The sequence below is a fragment of the Rhagoletis zephyria genome, unplaced genomic scaffold (genome assembly GCF_001687245.7).
Source record: "Rhagoletis zephyria isolate East Lansing unplaced genomic scaffold, Rhagoletis_zephyria_1.1 Rzeph_scaffold_07393, whole genome shotgun sequence".
Classification (NCBI taxonomy): domain Eukaryota; kingdom Metazoa; phylum Arthropoda; class Insecta; order Diptera; family Tephritidae; genus Rhagoletis; species Rhagoletis zephyria.
The window spans coordinates 9,471-31,360 of record NW_016164476.1 but is presented as its reverse complement, the minus strand read 5'-3'; the positions used below and the strand labels follow the sequence as shown (position 1 = coordinate 31,360).

At 33.1% G+C, this 21,890-nt stretch overlaps 1 protein-coding gene and 1 long non-coding RNA gene across 2 annotated transcripts; both read left to right on the top strand.

Moving 5' to 3' along the window:
- Positions 1–1,785: 1,785 nt before the first annotated feature.
- Positions 1,786–21,803, top strand: LOC108374144 (serine/threonine-protein kinase GL21140-like). The gene is made up of 8 exons (XM_017630115.1): positions 1,786–1,876; positions 16,568–17,116; positions 17,190–17,289; positions 17,354–17,710; positions 18,378–19,065; positions 19,121–19,266; positions 19,326–19,475; positions 19,784–21,803. Exons 1-8 carry the CDS (start codon positions 1,812–1,814, stop codon positions 20,051–20,053), a joined length of 2,325 nt encoding a protein of 774 aa, XP_017485604.1. The 5' UTR covers positions 1,786–1,811; the 3' UTR covers positions 20,054–21,803.
- On the top strand, positions 15,596–15,749 carry LOC108374145 (uncharacterized). The gene is made up of 2 exons (XR_001849023.1): positions 15,596–15,630; positions 15,669–15,749. It is a non-coding gene; the product is annotated as an uncharacterized LOC108374145 (long non-coding RNA).
- Positions 21,804–21,890: the final 87 nt, after the last annotated feature.

The window sequence follows — 21,890 nt, the reverse complement described above, 5'->3', positions numbered from 1 at the left end:
GGGGATCCATGTTTCGTCAACGGTTACGAAACGCTACAAAAATTCATTCGAATCTGGGCTGAACATCGCCAAAAGCTCCTTTGAAATGATTACACGATTGCGTTCATGGTCGAGTGTGAGTAAGCGCGGCACCCATCGCTCTGATACCTTTTTCATAGCCAAATATTCACGGAGTCACTTGTGCTGATACGACAACAACGGAATACAGTAAATAACTTTTTAACCATTGAAATCGATGGCGCAGAATCTCTAAAGTTTTTATTAAGCCTTTTCTGGTTTCGGTAATGGATTTTTTACTAAAACAAAAAAATAGTACCTAAATAAGCACGCAAAATTAATTTCTTTAATGTTCGTTAAAATTCCATGGCTGTCAAACACAAACTAAATGGCGCAGCTTGGTCAACATTTTACAGTAGTATTTTAATCGATGGCAGTTGACGGGAGCAGTATTGCATTTAAAGTTACTGCGCGGGAAATTCCAAAGGTCAAATGACTTTTCAAATTGCCCTCGTATGTAAAGGTTGTACACGATATTGAATAAATCGTGATTTTATGTCGTTAATGTAAAAGTGGTATGCGATTAGATGCTAACAAAGCTTTAGCTAACATTTTATACAAAAATTCTTAAACGCAACTAAGCAATCAGGCTACGAAAATTTGGTAATGCAAGAAAGAATAATACCTCCTCACAAATCCGTCAAGCTTGCTGACCTACTTTTCCAAATAATAATAATAATAATAGATTGGCGCTTCCACAATATGTTAGTGTTTGGTCGAGCTTCTCCTCCGATTTGTGGCGTCCGCTGTTAAGAAAAAACCTTTTTTCTATAATTTTTTTTTTGATGTTGCTTTGACCAGAGTTTGAACCCAGGCCCTGCGGAGTGGTAGTGCGCACTGCTAACCACTACACCACAGCGGCCGCTTTTTCAAATACTGATGCAAATTAATCAGGAATTAGGTGTGCTTTAAGGCCACAAAAATTAATTTATGTGCTCAGTTAGTTTCCGAGAAAATTGCAATTGACCCATAGTCAGCCAGCATGCCGTTACACTAGTTGACTCAACCTCAACCTCAATGTCGGCGAACACTGGTAAATAATATTAAGAAATTAGCTGCTATTTAAGGCCACCAAAATTATTTTAGGTGCTTACCTAGTTTCCAAAGAATTCGAAAAATGTATTTGGGTCAGCTGGTGTGTTGTCATCAAATTGACATTTAAACACCACTTAAGCAGTTATAAGTTAAACTTACAGTAAAGTTGCTCGTTTCGTTCCCCAGGCGTACATTCGGTATTAACCATTTCACTCGATTTTCCAGTGTCACTTCCTTTTCAATTGACGAACATGAATAAATAACTGAAGAATCGATATTGTGAAGTCATTTGTATGTGGACGCACGTGCAAATATAGTTATATGTATAAGCAAAAGTCAAACTGACGCTAAAATGTCACAAGTTCAAACTATTTGAACAATATCAGTACTCTTACCATTGAGTGAAGACTGCCAATCGGGTGAATAAATAAGCGCACGCAAACCTAAACGAACCCAAGGGGCAGAAGAGCATAAAGAAGAACATTAAACGAATCAAATTCTACAACAAAGGAGTCAGTTGTACTGCAAGCGATACATGTATGTATGTACATTTGGTATAAAGCAAAAAAAAAAAAATCTCGAGCCCTTTACTTATGGCCATACATACATACTTATGTATGTATGTATAAACATACATTCATTTGTACATACGAATTTTTGCTTTAAGCCATCAATCAATTTCCCCTTCAAGTAACTTTTCGCTTAACGAGGGCAAGGAAATGCGGTATCGCAAATACAGAAAATATAGTTGGAACTCTGACGATCAAATCGTTCGATTAGCTAGGTAAGTTTGGTTAACTTGATTGTGTTTTTAAAGCCAGTTTAAATTGAAACATCTTAATTGGAAATATTTACAAAGACATAATTGATATTGAAAACTAAGAGATTTAATTGAACTGGAAAACCTTAAAGCCGTATTCAGACCCATTTTGGTAGCTCAGTAAAAGTTTCGAGACTTTTCACGTTTTCAAAGTTATCCAGTTGTGAGAGGACACCCCTGATTTACTCGTACATACTTTCAAATACAAGTTTTCGAAACTTTTTAGTTTTATTTTTCGTCAAGTAGTTTGTTAAACTAAGATTACGTTTTTTAAATTTGCATTGTTAAAAAATATGCCATTCAAATTAGTATAAAATTTCTTGTTTTTCTTTGATTTTGGTTAGATTTATCTGCTATTATATTTTACGATTCTATAAATCTCTAAAAAAAGTTATACCTTAACCAGACCAGGGGGCCAATTCTGGTTCTATGAAACTGTGAAGTGAAAATTAAAAATTCAATGTCAGTGAAAATTTAATTTGTTCCGTTTATCGTTTCTGTATATCATTTTAAGCGATTCTCGAACATTAAACGCTACTCCATTAACATCTAGCAAGTAATTATTCAGTAAATTATTGTGAATTTAAGACAATGATATTCTTCATCGCAAGATGATGCCTTTGGGAACTTTTCTTTTCCACAGCCACAAAACTTTGTGAAAAAAAGTGAAAACGCACACAGTGAAAAATTTTTGAATAATTAGTGATGAAAAATGTTTTCACTTCACGTTTTCACAGAACAGGAATTGGCCCCAAAAACTTTTAATAAAAAGCAATAAATCAGTCACATTAAAAACAGATTTTTTAGATAAGATTCCCTATAATTTTAACTAAAAGTAAAAATATTCCAAGTGAATTTGATTTTTTTAGATAGATAATCTTTAAACTGAAAAGAAACATCGAAAACCTCGAAAGTCTCAAAGCTTTTTATAAAATGTTTAGTATGATATATTGTACATATAAAAGAAAGCTATGTGTGTACGTACGTATGCGTATATGAATGGACCTGTAAGCAAACACCTGCTGGTATTCCCATTCAATCGTGGCAAATAATTTTTGTGCACGCCATTTGCATTGAATGAACCTCAGCCATTCATGATGCATGCCGTCTACATGTGTATGTTTGCGCCATATGTGAACATACATATGTATGTATGTATGTATATAGGGATGTAAAAAGAATACTGGAAGAAAATAGGTCAAATAAAACTACATACATATTTCAATATAAAAATGTACTACATATACTAGGAAAGAAAAAGCAATGCAACTAAAGAAAAGTGCAATTTTCCTTTAGTTTATTTAATGTTTGTTATTTTTTTATGAAAGTATAGCTGATTACTTAACAAGCACCATATAAATCTAAATTTCAGACGTTGTGTAAAAATTATGAAAATTCTGCAAATTTTTACCAAAATCCCTAACTTTTTTTGGGATGTTGCTTCGACCAGGGTTTGAACCACGGTTGCCAACTTTTGCATTATTGAAACCGGGACATCAACTTCACTGATGTATTTTGAATATTTTCTATTTAAAATAAGAAAACATAAAAAATATACATATAGATAAAAATTTCCATAATACAAAATTTCAATGCTAATACTTTTAAATAATTTAAAACAAAAATTAAAGTTGAAATAAAAATCACACCAAATTATAAATTATAAATTTCTATATACATATGTATGTATTTGGCAAGGGGAATTTTTCACAATGTACATATGTAACTTTTTTACTTAAATTTTTCCTCGAATTTTTTATAAAAACATAGTTCATACTACAACAAAAACATAACAATTTATCTAAACTTCGTTCAAAACTCAGGAAAATTCAATAAATTTGGATACAAGTTGACACTGTTTTTTAACGTAAGTGCCAGTCTGAAGTTGGTAAAAAATCGCGTTGATTTTTGGCAGTTTCTTCCAAACAAAAAATTGTAAATATTTTGTGTGCTCATCTTGTTTAAAATGAATTCGTCACTAAAATTTTTGACTTTATTGTCGATTAAATCGCATATGTAAAATATACATATATGTATATGAATGTATGTACATTAGGCTGGGACAATGTTGATTTTAATAAATCGCATGGTATTTCCTGATTCTGCAGATAATTCTAAGAGAGAGTATAGAAGAAACCATGGCTCGGTAATGAGTTTCAGCCAGCACATTTTTAAATGAAAAAATACATTTTCACGATATTAGTTTTTTTTTAACCTTTTCTTAAAACTTTTGCATACAAAATGTGTATATTTAAGTTTCTTACATTTCCTTTCTTTATAAAAACCATTTTTCAAAATCGTACCTACAGGTGAAAATGTGCCAAGTCCATTTTTTGAAGTTGTTCAGTCAGGAGAGACGAAAAATCGATATAGTTTTGCATTATTTTTTTTTTTTTTTATTTATTTTTTTTTTTTAAAGTGGACTTGGCACGTTTTCAGCTTTAGGTAGCGCAATAAATCTGTTTTGTTAAATTTTAACTTAAAAGATTAACAAACATCAAAAAGAAACGGTTTTTGTATTTTAAGAACAAAAACTTGATATAAAGGCGTCTAGGACTTACCGTTGATTTTTGATAATTTTTTTTGCTGACTGTGCCTCTTCCATACAAAAATTACTTTTTTTCAATAAAAAACGATAAAAATCGACGGTAAATCTTAGCTAATTGCACTTTATTTTAATAAAATTGAATGTACCACGAAACTATACTAAAAATCTTTCTAAGAAATCCATCTAAAGCGGTTTAAATTTTTACAAAAGTTTGCTAATTTTTTTTCTAAATATTGCACAAAGTTTTAAACTTAGATTTATACGACTGTTGTTAAAGAGTAAACCATATCTTTACAAAAAAATAACTAAAATTAAATGGCAAAAAAATAAATTGTTAGAACTTGTCAATATGTGGTGCGTTTATAATTTTGACACGGATTGTCGACTTTCTAAAATCAGCATAATATGTTATATTATAACGAAACAATAAAATTTTGAGAACAAGTTAATTTTTCTTTTAAAAATGCGCAGGCTAGAGACCCATTTCCGACTTGTAGTTTCTTTTACATTTTCAGTTAGAATTATCTAGAGAAATCGAAAATACCATGCGATTCGTCGAAAAACTGTCGCCTGAACAATTTGATCACCTTAATGTACATATTTTAAAAGTTCTAATTTTTTTTACTACGAAAAGTCTAACATTTTTTCTTCCCAAAAACCGGGACATTTTGCGTCCCGGCATGTGTTGTACCGGGACCGGGACATAGCTCTAAAATCCGGGACAGTCCCGCCGAAAACGGGACGGTTGGCAACCGTGGTTTGAACCCAGGCCTTGCGGAGTGGTAGTAGGCTATGTTATATATATTCTAAACAATATACAATAGTAAACTTGCGGTGTAGCTCTCCGCCAAAATTTGGGTAGCAACATTACTTACCCTGGGAGTGTAAACAGAATCAAATTGCTGAGCGAACTTCGTCGGAAGAAAGTTCGCTGCCAAAATTAAAACACTCTGCAGTATATGAGATTGCACACAACCAAATCGGCGACGAAGACGAAGTTCGTCTGACGAAATTCGACGAGAATAGAGAGATTTAATTTTAATTTTGCCGCTGCCGCCCCGCACATGTGTCAGTGATAAAAAAGCTTCGTTTCTTCATTTTTCTAGCAGATAATTATCAGGAAAAGGCAAAAAGGGAAAATTTGCGGACTAATTTTTTCTCTTTTGTATTTTAATATTTTTTATTTGTCATTCATTTGATGCGTATTTCTTTTCGGTTCTGTTTAGGTGAAATGTTGCGGCTAATATCAATCGACGGCATCGCTCTGTCCGACGAAATTCGCTCAGCGATTCGGTTCTGTATATTTGAGAATAGCAAAATAAAGTATGCAAAAAGCAAATATTGCGATGGAGATAATACCGGGTGACTTTCGCAAATTCTTACTCATAGCATTGATTGAGGTTTGGGAAAGCTTTTGTAACAAAACTTATGTGATAAAAGCCACATTATATGAAATGCAATTTACATAAATAAAGATTAAATTAAAAAAAAAAATGTCCGTGAAAAAGCGTGCGTGAACGTGTGTTGAGGCCCAATATTTTAGTGTTTGGCCGAGCTTCTCATCTCCTTCGATTTGTGGCGTGCCCCTTCGTGTTGTCACACACAGGGCAGGGACCCACAGTTTTACACCGACCCCGAACGGCGATGGTATTTTATGAGAAGCTGTTTTTCATGGCAGAAATACACTAGTCGGAAACTGGATTCGAACCCAGGGTCTGCGAAATGTTAGTGAGCATTTCTAACCACTACACCACAGGGGCCGTTTGTTGCTCTTAAAACATGCCTCAGAGAGCATTTTTTACTGCTATCTTAGGAGATTTCCCATTGGACTCTTAAGTGGGATATTAATGAAGTTTCCCTCGAGCCTTCGATTGCACATCAACCAGAATTAAAACTGAAAAACAAAAAGGAAACGTGTCAATTATTTTAAATTTACACTCAAAAAAAAACTTCTCTTAATTGAAGAAAAACAGCAATCAAAATGAAGAAAAATGTGAACGAAATAGCACTAAAGAAGTTTTATCCTCTTTTCATGCCCAAAATTTCTTCAAAATGATAGATTACATCCACAGTTCCATATATTGGTGTACGTTTTTACACATTCCAAAGAAAAATTACTCATTCGGGAGAATTTTTTATTCATTCGGAAGAATTTTCGACCTTAAAGTAAGAAAAGTTTTTCTTTGATCCAGAGATGGATTTTTGGTTCAGTGTACTAGGTTAATAAATAAATTGCACGTGACGAATGATCCACATATGTACAATTAACTTATACACTAAAACAATTTTTTTTTTTTTTTTCAAATATTTTGTCTTTGTATTTTGGGCACCATCCAAGTCCATGGCCAGAAATGAGGCACTTTCGTAATAGAGTTGCTTCGACATCAGCCTTAAAGTATTGCCTGCCCTAAGCATATTGAAGCTTCAATGAAAGCGTGCAAAACGTGATTTTAATAAATAAAAATATAATTCATATACGAATAATACACAGACATACATATACATATGCATATGCATACGTTTGTACGATGTACTTATATTTTTTTCCTTTCGTTGGTTATGTAAGTCATTTGGCATCCAATTAAAACTACATAGATGTGTATGTATATTTGTAAATACATACATATATACCTTTGTATGCATGAATGTATATATTTATAAGGAGCTATGAATGGAGTAATTTATTTTATGTATACGCCTTAGGGAAGTGAGTCATAAACCACTCGAAAAAGGGAAACCAGTTTTTCGTTCATGCAAACTGTTGATTACAGCGTGAAAATTGTGAAAAGACGTTGTGAAAACTTACATTAAATTTTAAGTGCTAATGATTTTAAATTTGTAGATATGTATGATACAGTGGGGAGCAGTGATGAGTACATGGTAATTTTTGTTAAATATTTGCAAGGTTTTTAAAGTTAAATTTTTTCATATATATATATGGTGCATGCTGTAACCAAAACCATATAAAGCAAACTTTCAAACTTTATGCAGAACTTAGAAAAATTTAACAAATTTTCATTAAAATTTTGAGCTTTTTAAGAATTTTTTTGAGTAGATGTGTAGTTTTGTAAGTTTAATAATTTTTGTGCAATAAAGTGGAAGTTTTAAGCGCAAAAACGCGTTGATTTTTGAGATTTTTTTGAGGTTTTTGGTGACGGCTTTTTGCACTTTTTTGCGTACAAGCATGAATTTCACATGGAAGAAAATGAGCAAGTCCGTTTACAAAGAAAATAAAAAAAAAATCAACGCCAGATTTATAAATTGCACTTGTTATATGAAAAAACACGCAAAGCCGTCAGCAAAAAAAAATATTAAAAATCAACGCGGTTTTGCAGCCGCTTAAAACTTGCCGCTTGGTTTATATGGTTTTGGTTAAAGCATAAACCATATTTTTCTGAAAATTTAACAAAAAGTTCTAACTTTAAAAACCTGGCAAATATTTAACACAAATCGCCACGTACTCAACACTGCTCCCCACTGTATGTATTTATTGTTATATACATATGATTGTTTGTGTGCTTGGTAGAGATTTTTGTGCTACAATAAGTCTTTGAGACATACTTTCTAAATAGATTTCATCTCAAAACATTAAAAGGGAATGGCGAATGATTAATTTGTTAACTCGGGTTTTCTACTTTTGCCACCAAGTATTATGTATTTTTGTTATATGACCGGTCTCCTTATATATATAAAAACCAGATTAATTATAAATGTTTGGTCATTAATTTTCCGACATCTCTTTTTTGGCGCCACCTCAAAGAGGAAATGGACATTTCCTGATTTCCCCAATGCGGTTTTCCTTTGGTAAAATAATATTTTAGCAAAAAAAGACGTATGCTTGCGGTTGTATCGCCGCTTCGTATCCAAAAAGAAATCTTCTGTATGCTCATAGTGGCATAAGCACATAAATAAATTTGATGTAAAAGTAGTTATGACCTTCTTTTCTACCCTTTTGCAGTTGGCGACTAAATGCTATCTAAAGTGTGGTAAAATCGCCGCCAACCAAAGAAAAGTCTCAACCACCTCCTCCCACTGAAGCTCGAAATACCTATTACTTATGGGCGCGTCTGTTTGACGCATATTCAGCTTAAAATATCGTGAAATTTATGAAATAGCCGAAAGCAGAAAGCCTGATTATGAGTGGTTTTGAGGTCTTCGGAGGGCTCTTCAGTGTGACTTTACTGATGGATAGCATATAAACATAAGTATGTATATATGTACATTAGGGTGGTCAATTTAAGTGCAAGTGGGTCAACCATTACATTTTTTTGAGATTTTTAGAGGTCCTATAAAAAGGAGTTAATAATGAAAACTGATTAAATAAACATGGGTATTGTTATTTTAACTCTCCTGAGGAGAAGCGAAGTTTTCCGATCGAAAAATATTGATTTTCAAGAATTCTGTACCTTTTCTACGAAAACTTGTTTTTTTTTCATATAAAATACCTGGAAAACTTTGAGCGCTTTGAGCTTTTTTCGTAATAGAACAATCCTAGGCGGTGAGAGCATTAAAATTCCGACTTAACTTTTTCACATGCCTTTTGAACCGCCCTAATATACGTTTTTACATACATACATTACACACATACATATTTGTTGTATACGCTTATTTTTGCCTTAGTTTTCGTACTTCACTCATTCTTCTATTGCATTCCATTGCCTAAGGCAATTTAAGGTGCGACTGGACAAGAAGCATTTGGTTAATAAATGCCTTTGAGGTGCAAATTAGGACATTAGTATAATGCGACACTTTCTGTACTCATGCACTATAAAAAGTGCGTCGGTGAATATGTAAGTAACTTAACCAGAGTGTCGTTCTGGCAAATTCTTATAACAGTGCATGTATGTATATATCTATGTATGTATGTATACGTATGTACATATATGTATGTTTGTAAATACATGTGAAACTACTCAAATGTAAATAGAGCAGGTTAAAAATGCCCCGGATACCCGTTACAAGTGCGAAAATGGCGTCATCTGCTTTGTAATGTGAACACGATTTTCCTTTGTACACAAAATAAATGGTAAAATTTAATACAGAGGACAGAGTTGTCTTTAAACCTTATTTTCATCTAGTTGTAATTGCTAATAGGAAAATAGTAAAGTTTCAAGAGAGACAAAATCGCTTGATCAAAGTTCACAAAAATTAATCAAATTACAAAAAAATTCTAACTTTTTATCTAGAACTTGTGTAAACTTTTCGATTTAAGTGCTGTGCAATAAGTCGCTATTGATGACCGTCGATTTTTTAGATTTTTTTTTTGGAGGGTGTTGAGCATTTGCTTCCATATATGTATGTACAAGTAAATTTTGTTGATGCATTATATGGGAGAAAGTGCTCAACAGCCTCGGGGGAAAAAAATAAAAAAAAATTGGGGCCGCTTTTGCGATTTTTTAATATAACAAGTGCGATTTAAAAACTGGCGTTGATTTTTTGAAATTTTATTGCGAAAGGTCTCCCGCATTTTATTTTATAAGAAATTTATATTTATTTCCAAAAATGTGCAAAAATCCGTTACCAAAAAAATCTCGAAAATCAATGAGATTTTTAGCCGTATGAAATTTGCAATTCATTAAGTGTTGTAAGGGTTAAAAAAAAACTGCATACGCAAAAATTTAAATTTTTGATGAAAATTTTATAAGGTTTTAGTTAAAGCTTGGCCAAATTTTTATAGAAAAATAACAAAAAAATTAACTCTAAAAACATTATGAATATTAAAAAAAAAATATAACACGTGGTCACTTGTTTGAGTCACTGTTCTTTCCACAGAAACTCAAACAATGCCAAAAACTAGAGCCAATTGAATAATTTCAATGTCAAATTCTGACTATACGGAAAAAATCATGGTAGTGCCGCATGCAGTTATTAGAATTTTGTGCAGCTGTGTGATGAGTTAGACGTTTATCAAATACATTAAACATTAAATAAACAAAAGAAATATAGCCACAACTGATCAAAATAAGGCGTTTCTATTACTTCTGCCACCAGTGTATATCTTTAAATATGTACACATCATATACCATTATGCCCCGTTTACATCATTCCATACGTCCAGAATGACGACAGTCTACATTACTAAATGAAATTTTCCCTAGCATATGCTCTGGCCACACGATACATTAATGTTCCCCGCAGTGAAAAATTATTAATTGATAAAAATAACCAACTTATAGTTAGCTTTTTAATTATCTATGACACAACCAACATAGAAGTGAGTTGTAAAGTTATATGTTTTCTTTAAACAATTTTTTATTTAGATATCCTCATATGCAAAAATTACTTTGAATACATTTCTTCTGCACTTCATAAATGCTTTTTCGAATTCCGGACAAATAAAATGAAGATCGAACTTTCATATTATCATTTTGATGTTATGTCTGACGGAGTTCGATTATGTAATTTTAAATAAATTATTTTATTTATTTATTAACATGTAAAAAATTAAAAAAGAATCGCGTGCACTTTTTCTTATTGATATTTTATGTAGTAGTAAAATAGTTATTTACAGGTTAGTAATGTAGGGCTATCATCAGGATTGACTTTTTCGGCCATCGTCCTACAAAGGTGGTTAGCTTTTTCGAACAAGATATGCAGTAAATAGTCAGCACTAGGTTAAAGTTACATTTAAGCTAACATACAGGAAGCAGCAGGGTTCTAATATACATACATACATACATACATACATACATATCGTCGTTTAAAGTACAAAACCGCGTAACTGACATTTTTTGGCAAAACTAGAATTTGCTCACACAAGCTCTTGGCGCGAGCCTTATCCATTCTTCATGAAATATACCAGCCAGAAATGCGATTGCTTTATAAAAAAGAAATCCATTTTGAAATGTGAGTGTTTTTATTACCCTCTAGAAAATAATTTATGCAACCTCACATACGCGGTTTTGCATTTTGCTGATACGCGGTTTTGTACTTTAAACGACGATATGTAGCTACACGTGTACATACATAAACGCATGCATGCGCACCTATTGCCAAAGCAAACAACCACGTTTTTCTCATTAAGGGCAGTATAAAGACACCTCCAACCGTAGTTATGTATGTATATGTATGTTCTTCTTTTGCGCAAATCCATATGTAAAACTAGGTGTATGTTAAAATTACATTAAGCTGATTACCAACGCCGTGGAATACTGACACTTTACACACTTTGAATGTCCTTAGAGAGTTGGTTGAACTTAAATGAGGTCAGTTAAAATTGTATGCGGCGAGCCTAAATTGAATTTAACGTCAAGAAATGTGAAAATAGTTAATTTAAAACAAATTATTTTCAATGCATGAATAGGTAAAAAATATTGTAAAAAACATGAGGTTTCTTCTTCGGGGTAGTTCACTTAAAAATATCTGTCCATAAAAAATGTAAACCGAAAATGCAAATAAATGATTTAAAACGGTTTTATAACTTTACATTACGTACTCAGCTGGCGAAAAAAGTTTACGAAAACGCGAAACGGTGGAGAGAAGAACTAAAAAGATTTAAATAAAGTTTAATTATGGGACGTTCCACGTCAACAAAGACAAGCTTCTAAACAAAAATTGTTTTGATGGATTTAAGTGTTCTATTGCTTAAAATATTTGCACATTCGTCATCTCTTGAATGCCGAGTGGCGTTTTTTTCGCAAATTTCAAATAACGATGCCAATATGGCGGATAAATGGTATTAAGTGCGAAATCTTTTAAATATCTTCTTCAATAAAAATCCGGGCAAAACTTAAATTATTCTCAAATTTCTTATCCAACAGTTTTTGGTGTCACTGAATGCACCTCTGATGCTACATTTTTAAAATTCAAAGTGGCGGACAAATTTTTGGAAATCGACTGCATGGGCTTGAAATTTTTTGTTCGAGAGTTTTTGGAAGTTATTTTTTAGAATATGGCGGACAAATTTTTGAAAACTTATGGAAATTGGTCGAAGCTTGTTTCTCGGAGGTTTTTCAGGTCGCTGATTACGAATTTGAACCTACTTTTCGGAAATTTGAAATCGCTTTTTCAACTTAGTGAACAAAATTTGAAAAAAAAAATACATCGGAGTTACTTAATACTTGATTCCAAACAGAGTACGAAAATAAACTGTACAAAACAATTCCCATTTGCTCATCGATCATCATATCATTTGTGGTTTTGTACAGTTTTGTAAATAGTCAGAAACAAATTGTAAGATTCACTGTCATTTTCCCCAACGAGAAACGTTTGCTTTTCGTTTGTGACAATTGTACCATAGGGTACGTTTTATATGTATTCAAACGTTGCAATTACGTGAAAATTATTTTTTTTCTGTAAATTTTCATATCCAATTCAATTAAAAAACCTTTTTATTGTTTTTATTCATTGCAGCCATTCGTATATATTTTTCTCTGCACGATTCATTTCGTTTGTTGTTCCGTCTGTAACTACTAAACTACTGTAGTGTACTATCGCCAAAGTGAACTCAGCCGTTTTGTTTTCGTATTGTACCGAGCTGTTGAAGTAATAAACGAAACGAAATAGTAACGTACAATACAGTTTATTTTCGCACCCTGATTCCAAATGATTTGTAAGCAGGGATCCCAAAAACCCCCGAACAAGAAATTTTTAGCACATCCAGTCGATTTCCAAAAATAAATAGCGTTCGTTATATCGAATAATAATAATAATTTGCATTAGTAATATAGAAACATCAATAAGATAGTGTTGATGATTCGTTTAAACCCAAAATTCGTTATTCCGAAAGTAAATGAACTTTTCAAGCTTGTACCATTTTTATATCTGCTTTAATCAACTAAATCTTAATTCATTTTTTTTTTTTTTTTTTTTAGAAAAAGTAGTGTTAGCATGTATTTTGGCCACCGCTGTATAGTATGCATTGCATACATTGTAGCTGCGAATATTTTATGATTCCAGTAAAATTGATTGCACACATTCACAAAGCCGTTCGAATTTTATAACTTGATTGCAGTGATTAACTGCAAGCATAATAATTTCGGACGTTTCAAAAGGCAATAGCTATTATCGTTCGTTCATATTTGGAGTTAATTTAATAATGCAAGTCTATATATCATCTGTATACACACATATGATATGGATATGATACAACATGCATATATACATGCATATGTATGTAAGTACAAATATGCTACATAAGCACTGCATACATGCACGTAAGTACATATGTTTTTACCTACATAGACATCGTTTTCATCTGTAGCTTGATGTGCTTTATGACTAAAAATAATCTTATACTTGAAAAAGAAAAGAAATTTCTCATTATTGTATCTAAACACAAATTTCATTAGTTGTCTAAAACAGAGCTTCATACGGTTTGTTTCGTAGAAAAGTCACCGGGGTTCCGCGAAATTAATTTCAGTATGAATTAGCACGGCGGTCGGTTTGGGTTGCACACAGAAAAAAAAGTTCTATAAACAGCTTGACCGAGACTCAATTATCTATTTTCAAGTATACATAGTATGTACTCGTAGTTGGTATGATTGTCGTACTGTGTGAGTGAATGTAGGTATACTATTTCTAGTAAAAGTTTTTATTCATATTTAAATTGCACTGCCTTTGATTTTTAGTAATTTGATGTGGGGTTCCATAAAATAAAAAGGTGTTAAGTAAGGGTTCCATCATCTTAAAAGCTTAAGAACCCCTGGTCTAAAACGTATAAAAATAGAATCATGATATGGAAATTACATTCATGTCAACGTTTGGCCGCTTTTTAGAGCTGTAAAACTATCGATGGTACTATCAATACTTTCGATAGTCTTTGTTTGAGGAAATGGACATATTGTTTATTAACCGACTTCCAAAAAAGGAGGAGGTTATCAGTTCGTCGGGATATTTTTTTTATTTTTTTATGTATGTTACCGCATAACTTTGGACCACGTCAACCGATTTCGATAATTCGGAAAGGTAGTGTCTCAGAGGTGGTCGTCCCATACTAATCTGGTTAAGATCCGATCAGTGGATCATGAGATATATATATATATATTTTTTTTTTTATATGAGAGTTGAAGTCGGTTTTGTTTTTGCTAAAAATTACTTGTATTATATGTACTACTTAGTATGCATTTTTTTATTTTTGAAAATGGGAATTTGGCAACATTGATTTGCTTACACATCACTATTTTTTACCTATTACCGGGCTTTACACGGTTCAAGTATTGAATTCAATTCTGCTTGCCAGTGGAAGAGAGGGGTTGAGAAGAAAAGGGAAGAGTACATAGTATGCGTCTTTACCGTCAACAGGTTTCAAGTTTTTTGCTTTGCTTTTGACATTTTCGTTTTTTCCCATTTCACGAACCAAAAACTGGAATTCAACAAAATTTAAGCATGTAAAAGCAAATAGAAAACGCAAAAAAACTAGTTTAAATATCTTTTTGGAACCATACTTATGGGATTAGTGATTCTGCGTCGATGAAAGAAACTATTGATATACGCCAGGGTTAGTCTTGTACATATTTCCTTTCGATACTTTCAATGGAAAAATAATTATGTAGAAGCCGGGGTATGGTTCGGCTATTTGTACAATGACTTTTCCGTAAATTTTAGAGTGAGTTCTATGCAAAAATACTGTGCCAGAAATTCCGCCAAATTACCCACAGTGCACTGGGCGTATGAGTTACTATACTGGATGCTTTTATCGCGATCGTACGATTTCTTCAATAATTTCGTACATGGAGTTTGTGGGAAGTTTTTGTTATAGTTTAATATAATTAGTTCACAGCTGAAATAATTTTCACGTTTTCAATTCGAAAGCAAATAATGTAATGCATACATATGTCTATGTGTAACAACCCATAAAAATTGTACTTTAAATACACTTTTTTCTGCACTTCGCAAATACTTTTTCGAATTCACGACAATTAAATGAGGTTCAAACGTTTATATTATAATTTTTATGTTATGTTGTTTTCCTTATTGATATTTTATGTTGACATCTAATGCAGAGGTAACAACCCTTGACTATTTCGCGCCATCGCCATAGAAATATAGTTGGCTTTCCTAAAAAGAAAATATACAGATAATAGTGACCTTTAGTTCCTTCCTAATCAGCTTCAAGTTAACTTATAGTTAGATACATTTCCTGCAGGGTTATAAAAGAATGTGGAGAGATAATAGACAGTTTGTGTAAACGAACATAACGAACATATCATCACCTGAAATGCAAAAAGACGTAACAAAGATCGTAGCTGAAATCCAAAAAAGTCGTAGGTAACTAATAAAAAATTCAAAATTCACTTTTTTATTGATATGATGGATATCATCGAATTACAAATCCCCGCATCGTTTAATGAAAAAATAATAATATTAGTTACGACTTTTTCCATTTCAGTGACGATGTTTGTTACGTCTTTTTGCGTTTCAGGTGGCGATATGCGCATGTATACCGTATACTGTTCGCCTACAATTAACACAGAGAAAACGGCAAAAACTAGTTTTTTAAAGAGAAATTGCACCATTTATCTAAATTTAATTGTGTCTATATCACTGATGCCACATGTACGGAAAATTCCCTACTTGTAGGGATTCTCGGCGCTAAAAATGCGTGTGTAGGGAATAAGGGCAGATTTTTAATATATCTTAAAATGTAGTTTTTGTGTGTATGTATATTGAACAAGAAATTTTCCGCAAGCCTGCGCATGTTACCCCAAGATAGGCGAATTTATATGCATACATACATACATATAAGGGATGTTAATTTTTTCGAAAAAAAACTTTATTTTTAATTTTTTGAGTCCATAGAGGCACCTGGCCTTTGACCCCTTTGCGACACGTCTTAACCGACTCTAATCGGGACCAAAATTCATATGTGATATCCTCGTCTATGGTAGTATCGATTTTGGGTATTAGATGAAAAAAAAAATGAATTTAAATTTTTTGAGTCTCCGTAGAGCCATCTGTACTCTGCCCCCTGTGCGACATGCCTTAACTATCTCCAATCGTGACCAAAAATGTATATGTGATATCTGTGACCGTGCTATTACTGATTGAGGGCGTGAGACTGAAAAAAATTGTTCATTTGACATTTTTAAGGACCACCCTAATGTACATACATATTTTTGTGTGTGTGTGTGGCTAATTTCGCTTTTTGTTTTAATTTGTATTTTCAGAATGGAAGTTCAAACGGTGAACAATCACCTAAATAACTCCCTCATATCACCGCCAGCTTTATCGCAATCGCAGCAAACTCAATTGAATAGCAGCATCATTACGCTAAGCCGCAGCAATAGTCCGGCCAGTTCGAATTCCGAAATCGAAAAAGAGCTGCAAGATTTGGATTTGAATAGTTCGCTGAATAGTGGCAGCGTAAGTTTGGGTGCTGAGCTTAATTGCAAATCAAATGGTTCGCTGAGCGGTGCCTCCGCCACAAGTTCGACCACGGGTCTCACAACGTCGGTGACCACAGCCGCAGCAGCAGCAATAACGACATCATCTACTGAAGCATTAATAAATGGCAATGGTACCGATACAACAAATGCTAGCAATAGCTCAATAACTACTACAGGTGCAGTGACAGCAGCAAATTCATTGGCACAGGTGAAGAAGCGTATTTCTAGCAGCCGAACACCTACACGCAAAGCGAGACGAATAAAATTCTATCGCAATGGCGATCGATTCTATCCGGGTATTACCATTCCAGTCTCAAATGAACGTTATAGGTGAGCTAAATAAAAGTTTATGCAAACTCAATTTGGTATTATTAATATTTAATTTTTCTATATTTTACTGCAGATCATTTGAAAGCCTTTTTGAAGACTTAACTCGATTATTAGTGGATAACGTAAAAATTCCAGGGGCTGTGCGTACAATTTATACTATGTGTGGCAAAAAGGTGAGTAATCGAAACATAATCCATTCTCGCGATAATACTACTTGCATTTATTTTTACTTATTAGATCTCCTCTTTGGACGAACTAGAGGACGGCCAAAGCTATGTTTGTTCCTGTAATAACGAGAATTTTAAGAAAATCGAATACAACACCACTTCACAACCACTGGCCAACTTAACACTCTCCAATAAGGCAAGCAATCGCTTGTCAAAGGCCTATCGTCCATCGTCGCCACTTAAGAATGGCACGAACTCGTACAATAGCGGGGGCATCGGAGTACCTGGGGGTGGCATGGGCGGTAATGGCACAAATACAACATCTGGCGCCACTAACGGTAGTCCATTGTTTAAGCTGAGCGAACGCGAAAGCGTCGTACATCCCCGTATAGTAACGTTGATAAGAAATGGCACCAAGCCACGAACCGTAAGTTATTTTTTCGTATAACTATTTATTTAACTGGCGTAACTTCGCAAAAGAGGTAGACAATTAGCGCAATTTTTGAAGCAAATTTTTTCAGCGGCGATAGTGAATAAAACAAAATCATAACAAAAACATGTCCAGCCCTCTACGCAATTTAGATTTTAGTATTTTTGGCAGAAATCTGTAATATTTTATGATTCAAGCTATCTCACAAAATATCACAACCGCAAGTATTGCCGTTACAAAGTTACGAAGAAAACATTTTTTTTATTATTATTAATTTTTATGACCGCAAAAATAGCTTACTGGGCTGTCTTGGGGTTTAGTACGTTCGAAAGTTTTCATTGATATAATTCTTCAAAAGTAAGAACTATGTGCAATAAGCGGTATTTTGGTTTCTACATCAAGGCACACCACCATTAGGTTTTAGGTAATCCGCAGAATATACAACGGGCTAATTACACATTTTTCATCAGTTTGAAAACATTTTGGTTTAGTTACAAATTCTTAAAAAGATGTTAGCCGTTATTTTACGACTTTAAGATTTTACAAGGTCTATGACATCTAGTGAATCCCCTAATTGTGTAAACGTCAATCCATTATATTGTTATTATTATTATTATTTATTCATTCAATTAAATGCACACACTTTTTGTCTTATTGTACATAGATAATGCGTCTTTTGCTAAATAAACGCAATAGCCCCAGCTTTGATCATGTACTAACAGCCATCACGCAAGTTGTACGCCTCGATACTTATGTACGTAAAGTATTTACCCTCTCCGGCTGTCCAGTTGTGCAGCTAGCTGATTTTTTTGGTCCCGATGACGTTTTCTTTGCCTATGGCACAGAGAGGGTCAACAATCCAGATGATTTTAAACTCGAACCCGACGAACACAAAGCCATACAAGCGATACGGAAGTCGCTACGTACAGCAGGAACAACATGCAAGGGTCCCAAACCGAAAATGCCCGTAAAGAGTAAAAATCTGAATAGCGCCAAGCATCAACAAAATCACCAGCAAGAGCCATGTGATCAGATTGTCGACGAAGATTTGACAGCGTTAAATGAGAGCGGTATAGATGCAAACGAATTGCCTGGAGTTATACGTGAACGTTACGCATTGGGACAGATTATAGGTGATGGTAATTTTGCCGTTGTACTGAAGATCAAAGATCGACAGAGTGGCTTGCCATATGCGCTGAAAATTATCGATAAAAGTAAATGTAAAGGCAAAGAGCACTATATTGATGCCGAAGTGCGTGTGATGAAGAAGTTACAACATCCACACATTATTTCATTAATCATAGATGTCGATCAGATGTCAAATATGTATTTGGTGCTGGAGTACGTAAGTGGTGAGTCTTGTGCATGATTTTAGTGAAGAAATCTTTTTGATTTGGGAATTTATAGGTGGTGATCTTTTCGATGCTATAACACGCGTAACACGATTTTCCGAAAATCAATCACGAGTGATGATCAAGCATTTGGCCTCAGCGATGGCCTATTTACATTCCATGAGCATTGTGCATCGTGACATCAAACCTGAAAACCTATTGGTAGATATTCTATCTAGGGTATTTGAAAAATGCCGTAAAAGTTGTTCTTTATTTTTCAGGTTGAGTTAGACGCTAATGGCTGTGTAACCGAGCTAAAACTGGCTGATTTTGGTTTGGCCTGTGAAGTGACTGAACCATTGTACGCCGTTTGTGGTACGCCAACTTATGTTGCACCAGAGATACTAATGGAAACAGGCTACGGTTTGAAGGTGAATTTTAAAAAAAAAACATGTTATTTTGCACTCATTTCGTTTAGGAAATAGCTATTTGAAATTATATATAACTTGCTAGCTATGCTATGCTAATCGCACATTGAAAAAAAATAAGGAACTAAACTTTGATTACAGCTTTGTCTCTAAATTGAATTTTTAGATAATATTTGATATATTTTTTGTTATTTATTTTAATGGTTATTTATGAGTTGTCGGATTTTTTGAGTTATGACGCACTTCCAGTAAACAAGCGAGTTGTAGAACCCTATTTTAAAGTAATAATTATAAAATTAACTTCATTAAAGATCGATGTCTGGGCAGCTGGTATTATATTATACATCCTGCTTTGCGGTTTTCCACCTTTCGTTTCACCCGACAATCAACAAGAACCTCTATTTGATGCCATTATATCTGGAGTCTATGAATTCCCGGAGCCCTATTGGTCAGATATTGGAGATGGTGTACGTGACCTAATTGCGAACATGCTGCAATCGGATCCGGAAGTGCGTTTCACCAGCGAGGACATCCTTGATCACTACTGGACTCTCGGCGAAAGTAATGAATACAGCAGTTGAATTTGTCGCCTAAATGTGGTAGAAAAAAGGAGGGGAGACGTAAACAACAAAAACAACAAGTTTTGCATTATAGGACTAAAACTAGAATAGTTGGCAGTACTTGTTTTTTTGTCCACGTAAACACTTTGCTTTAGTTTTAGTACCGTGTATTTAATTGCTTATAAACATTAGGGGTATACATATAACATGATAACCTGGCTATGAACGTGATAAAATTATAGAATTGTATGGAATTTATAATTTTATCAAGTTTATCGGCAGTTTATCTCGTTATATGAATACCCGTATTATAATTTACGAAGATTAATTATATGGGAAAAATTCAAGCTACATACATACGGCAATGGAATAACGTTAAAAACAAGAATAAATACGAAATTACTGATAATTTTTGTAAGCACTGAAAATGTTATTGCGAAATTTTTTAATTAACAACGACTTAACTAAATGCGTGCATATTAAAAACACAAACTTTCATACATATAAACATATTCACATAAGCATATGCATATAGTATGTATGTATGCTTAGTATTTTATTAGACTATAGTATTTATAATTTAGTGCTTCTTTATGCGAAAACCTTCGAAATTTAAACAGCTAAAGAAATTCTGACAAAATAGATCACAGCACTTTTAGAACGACGAAAATATGAGTCAGAAGAAATTTCACACCTCAAATGAAATTATGTATATCAATTGAAACACAAAACAGCGAAGCGCTGTTGAAAGAAAAAACACCAATCAATTAATTGCTGATGCTAATTCTTGTATATTTTTTATATAAATATTTTCTACTCACTTTTTATTTGTTATTTTGTATTGAAATATTTACCTGTTACTGTCCCCCGCTAATATTTCCTTGCAGAACAACCTATGTATTTCACCCTTTGGGTATTATTTTTCATTAAAACGTTTACTGTTCGTACTTGCGATAAGGGCTTAGCTGTAAAATATTTTTATGTTTTATGTCATTATATTTTTTAGTTTTCATTTAAAATGCAAAACAAAAAATCAGAAATATGTCCTTTAAAATGCTATTTATGTAACTACTTATTAGAGTTTTGTTTGCATATCTTATTAAATAATTATTAAATAACCCAAAACAAGATTATTGTATTATTATTCTTAAAATATTTTAAGGTAGTTTCTACAGCAAATTTTTAGTATCGTAATGGTTTGAAGACTTTAAATTAGTAAATCATTCTAGAATGCATTGATTATTGAAAACACTATCAATGCTTAAATTGCGCTGTATTATCATTTCAACAGCACTTCAAAAGAGTTGTAAATTTTTACTTTATTTTTAGTCACAAATCTAAAACTGATCTTTCGAAATTTTAAAAACGTGTTAGTTCTATTTTTTACTTTTTATGGTTGTCTTTGTTAAGCGAATGGTCTCTGGAGTTGTACGTATGTATGTAGCTTCATATTTGTTGTAAAAAACAGTTTTAGATTTTTCTTTATATTCTGTCCAAATCTACATACATATGTACGTACAGGTCTATAAAATTCATTGAACTCTTTTTCTTTTAAAGTAGCTGATAGCGAATGAATATTAACCTTAAAAATAAAAAAATATTTAGCGTCACACAGGAAGTTCATTTATTCTCATACATATAAGGGCACATACATATACCATGTATGTACATATGTACGTACATGGATACTTATGCTTAAGTAGTATACACTTCTCCCAATATTATTTCTTGAGAAAGGTAAACTAGCAAAAAACCAAGATGAATATATAAATAATAAAAAAAAACATAAACATCATGATACATATTTATAAACGTTTATTGTATTTTGAAAAATGAAATTTTACATACATACATACAT

Bases quoted from the DNA above. Each gene is read 5' to 3' on its own strand.
- LOC108374144 (XM_017630115.1), top strand. From the start codon at position 1,812: ATGCGGTATCGCAAATACAGAAAATATAGTTGGAACTCTGACGATCAA. The intron at 1,877-16,567 runs GTAAGTTTGGTT...TTGTATTTTCAG, and splicing joins CAAATCGTTCGATTAGCTAG to AATGGAAGTTCAAACGGTGA. The intron at 17,711-18,377 runs GTAAGTTATTTT...TATTGTACATAG, and splicing joins ATGGCACCAAGCCACGAACC to ATAATGCGTCTTTTGCTAAA.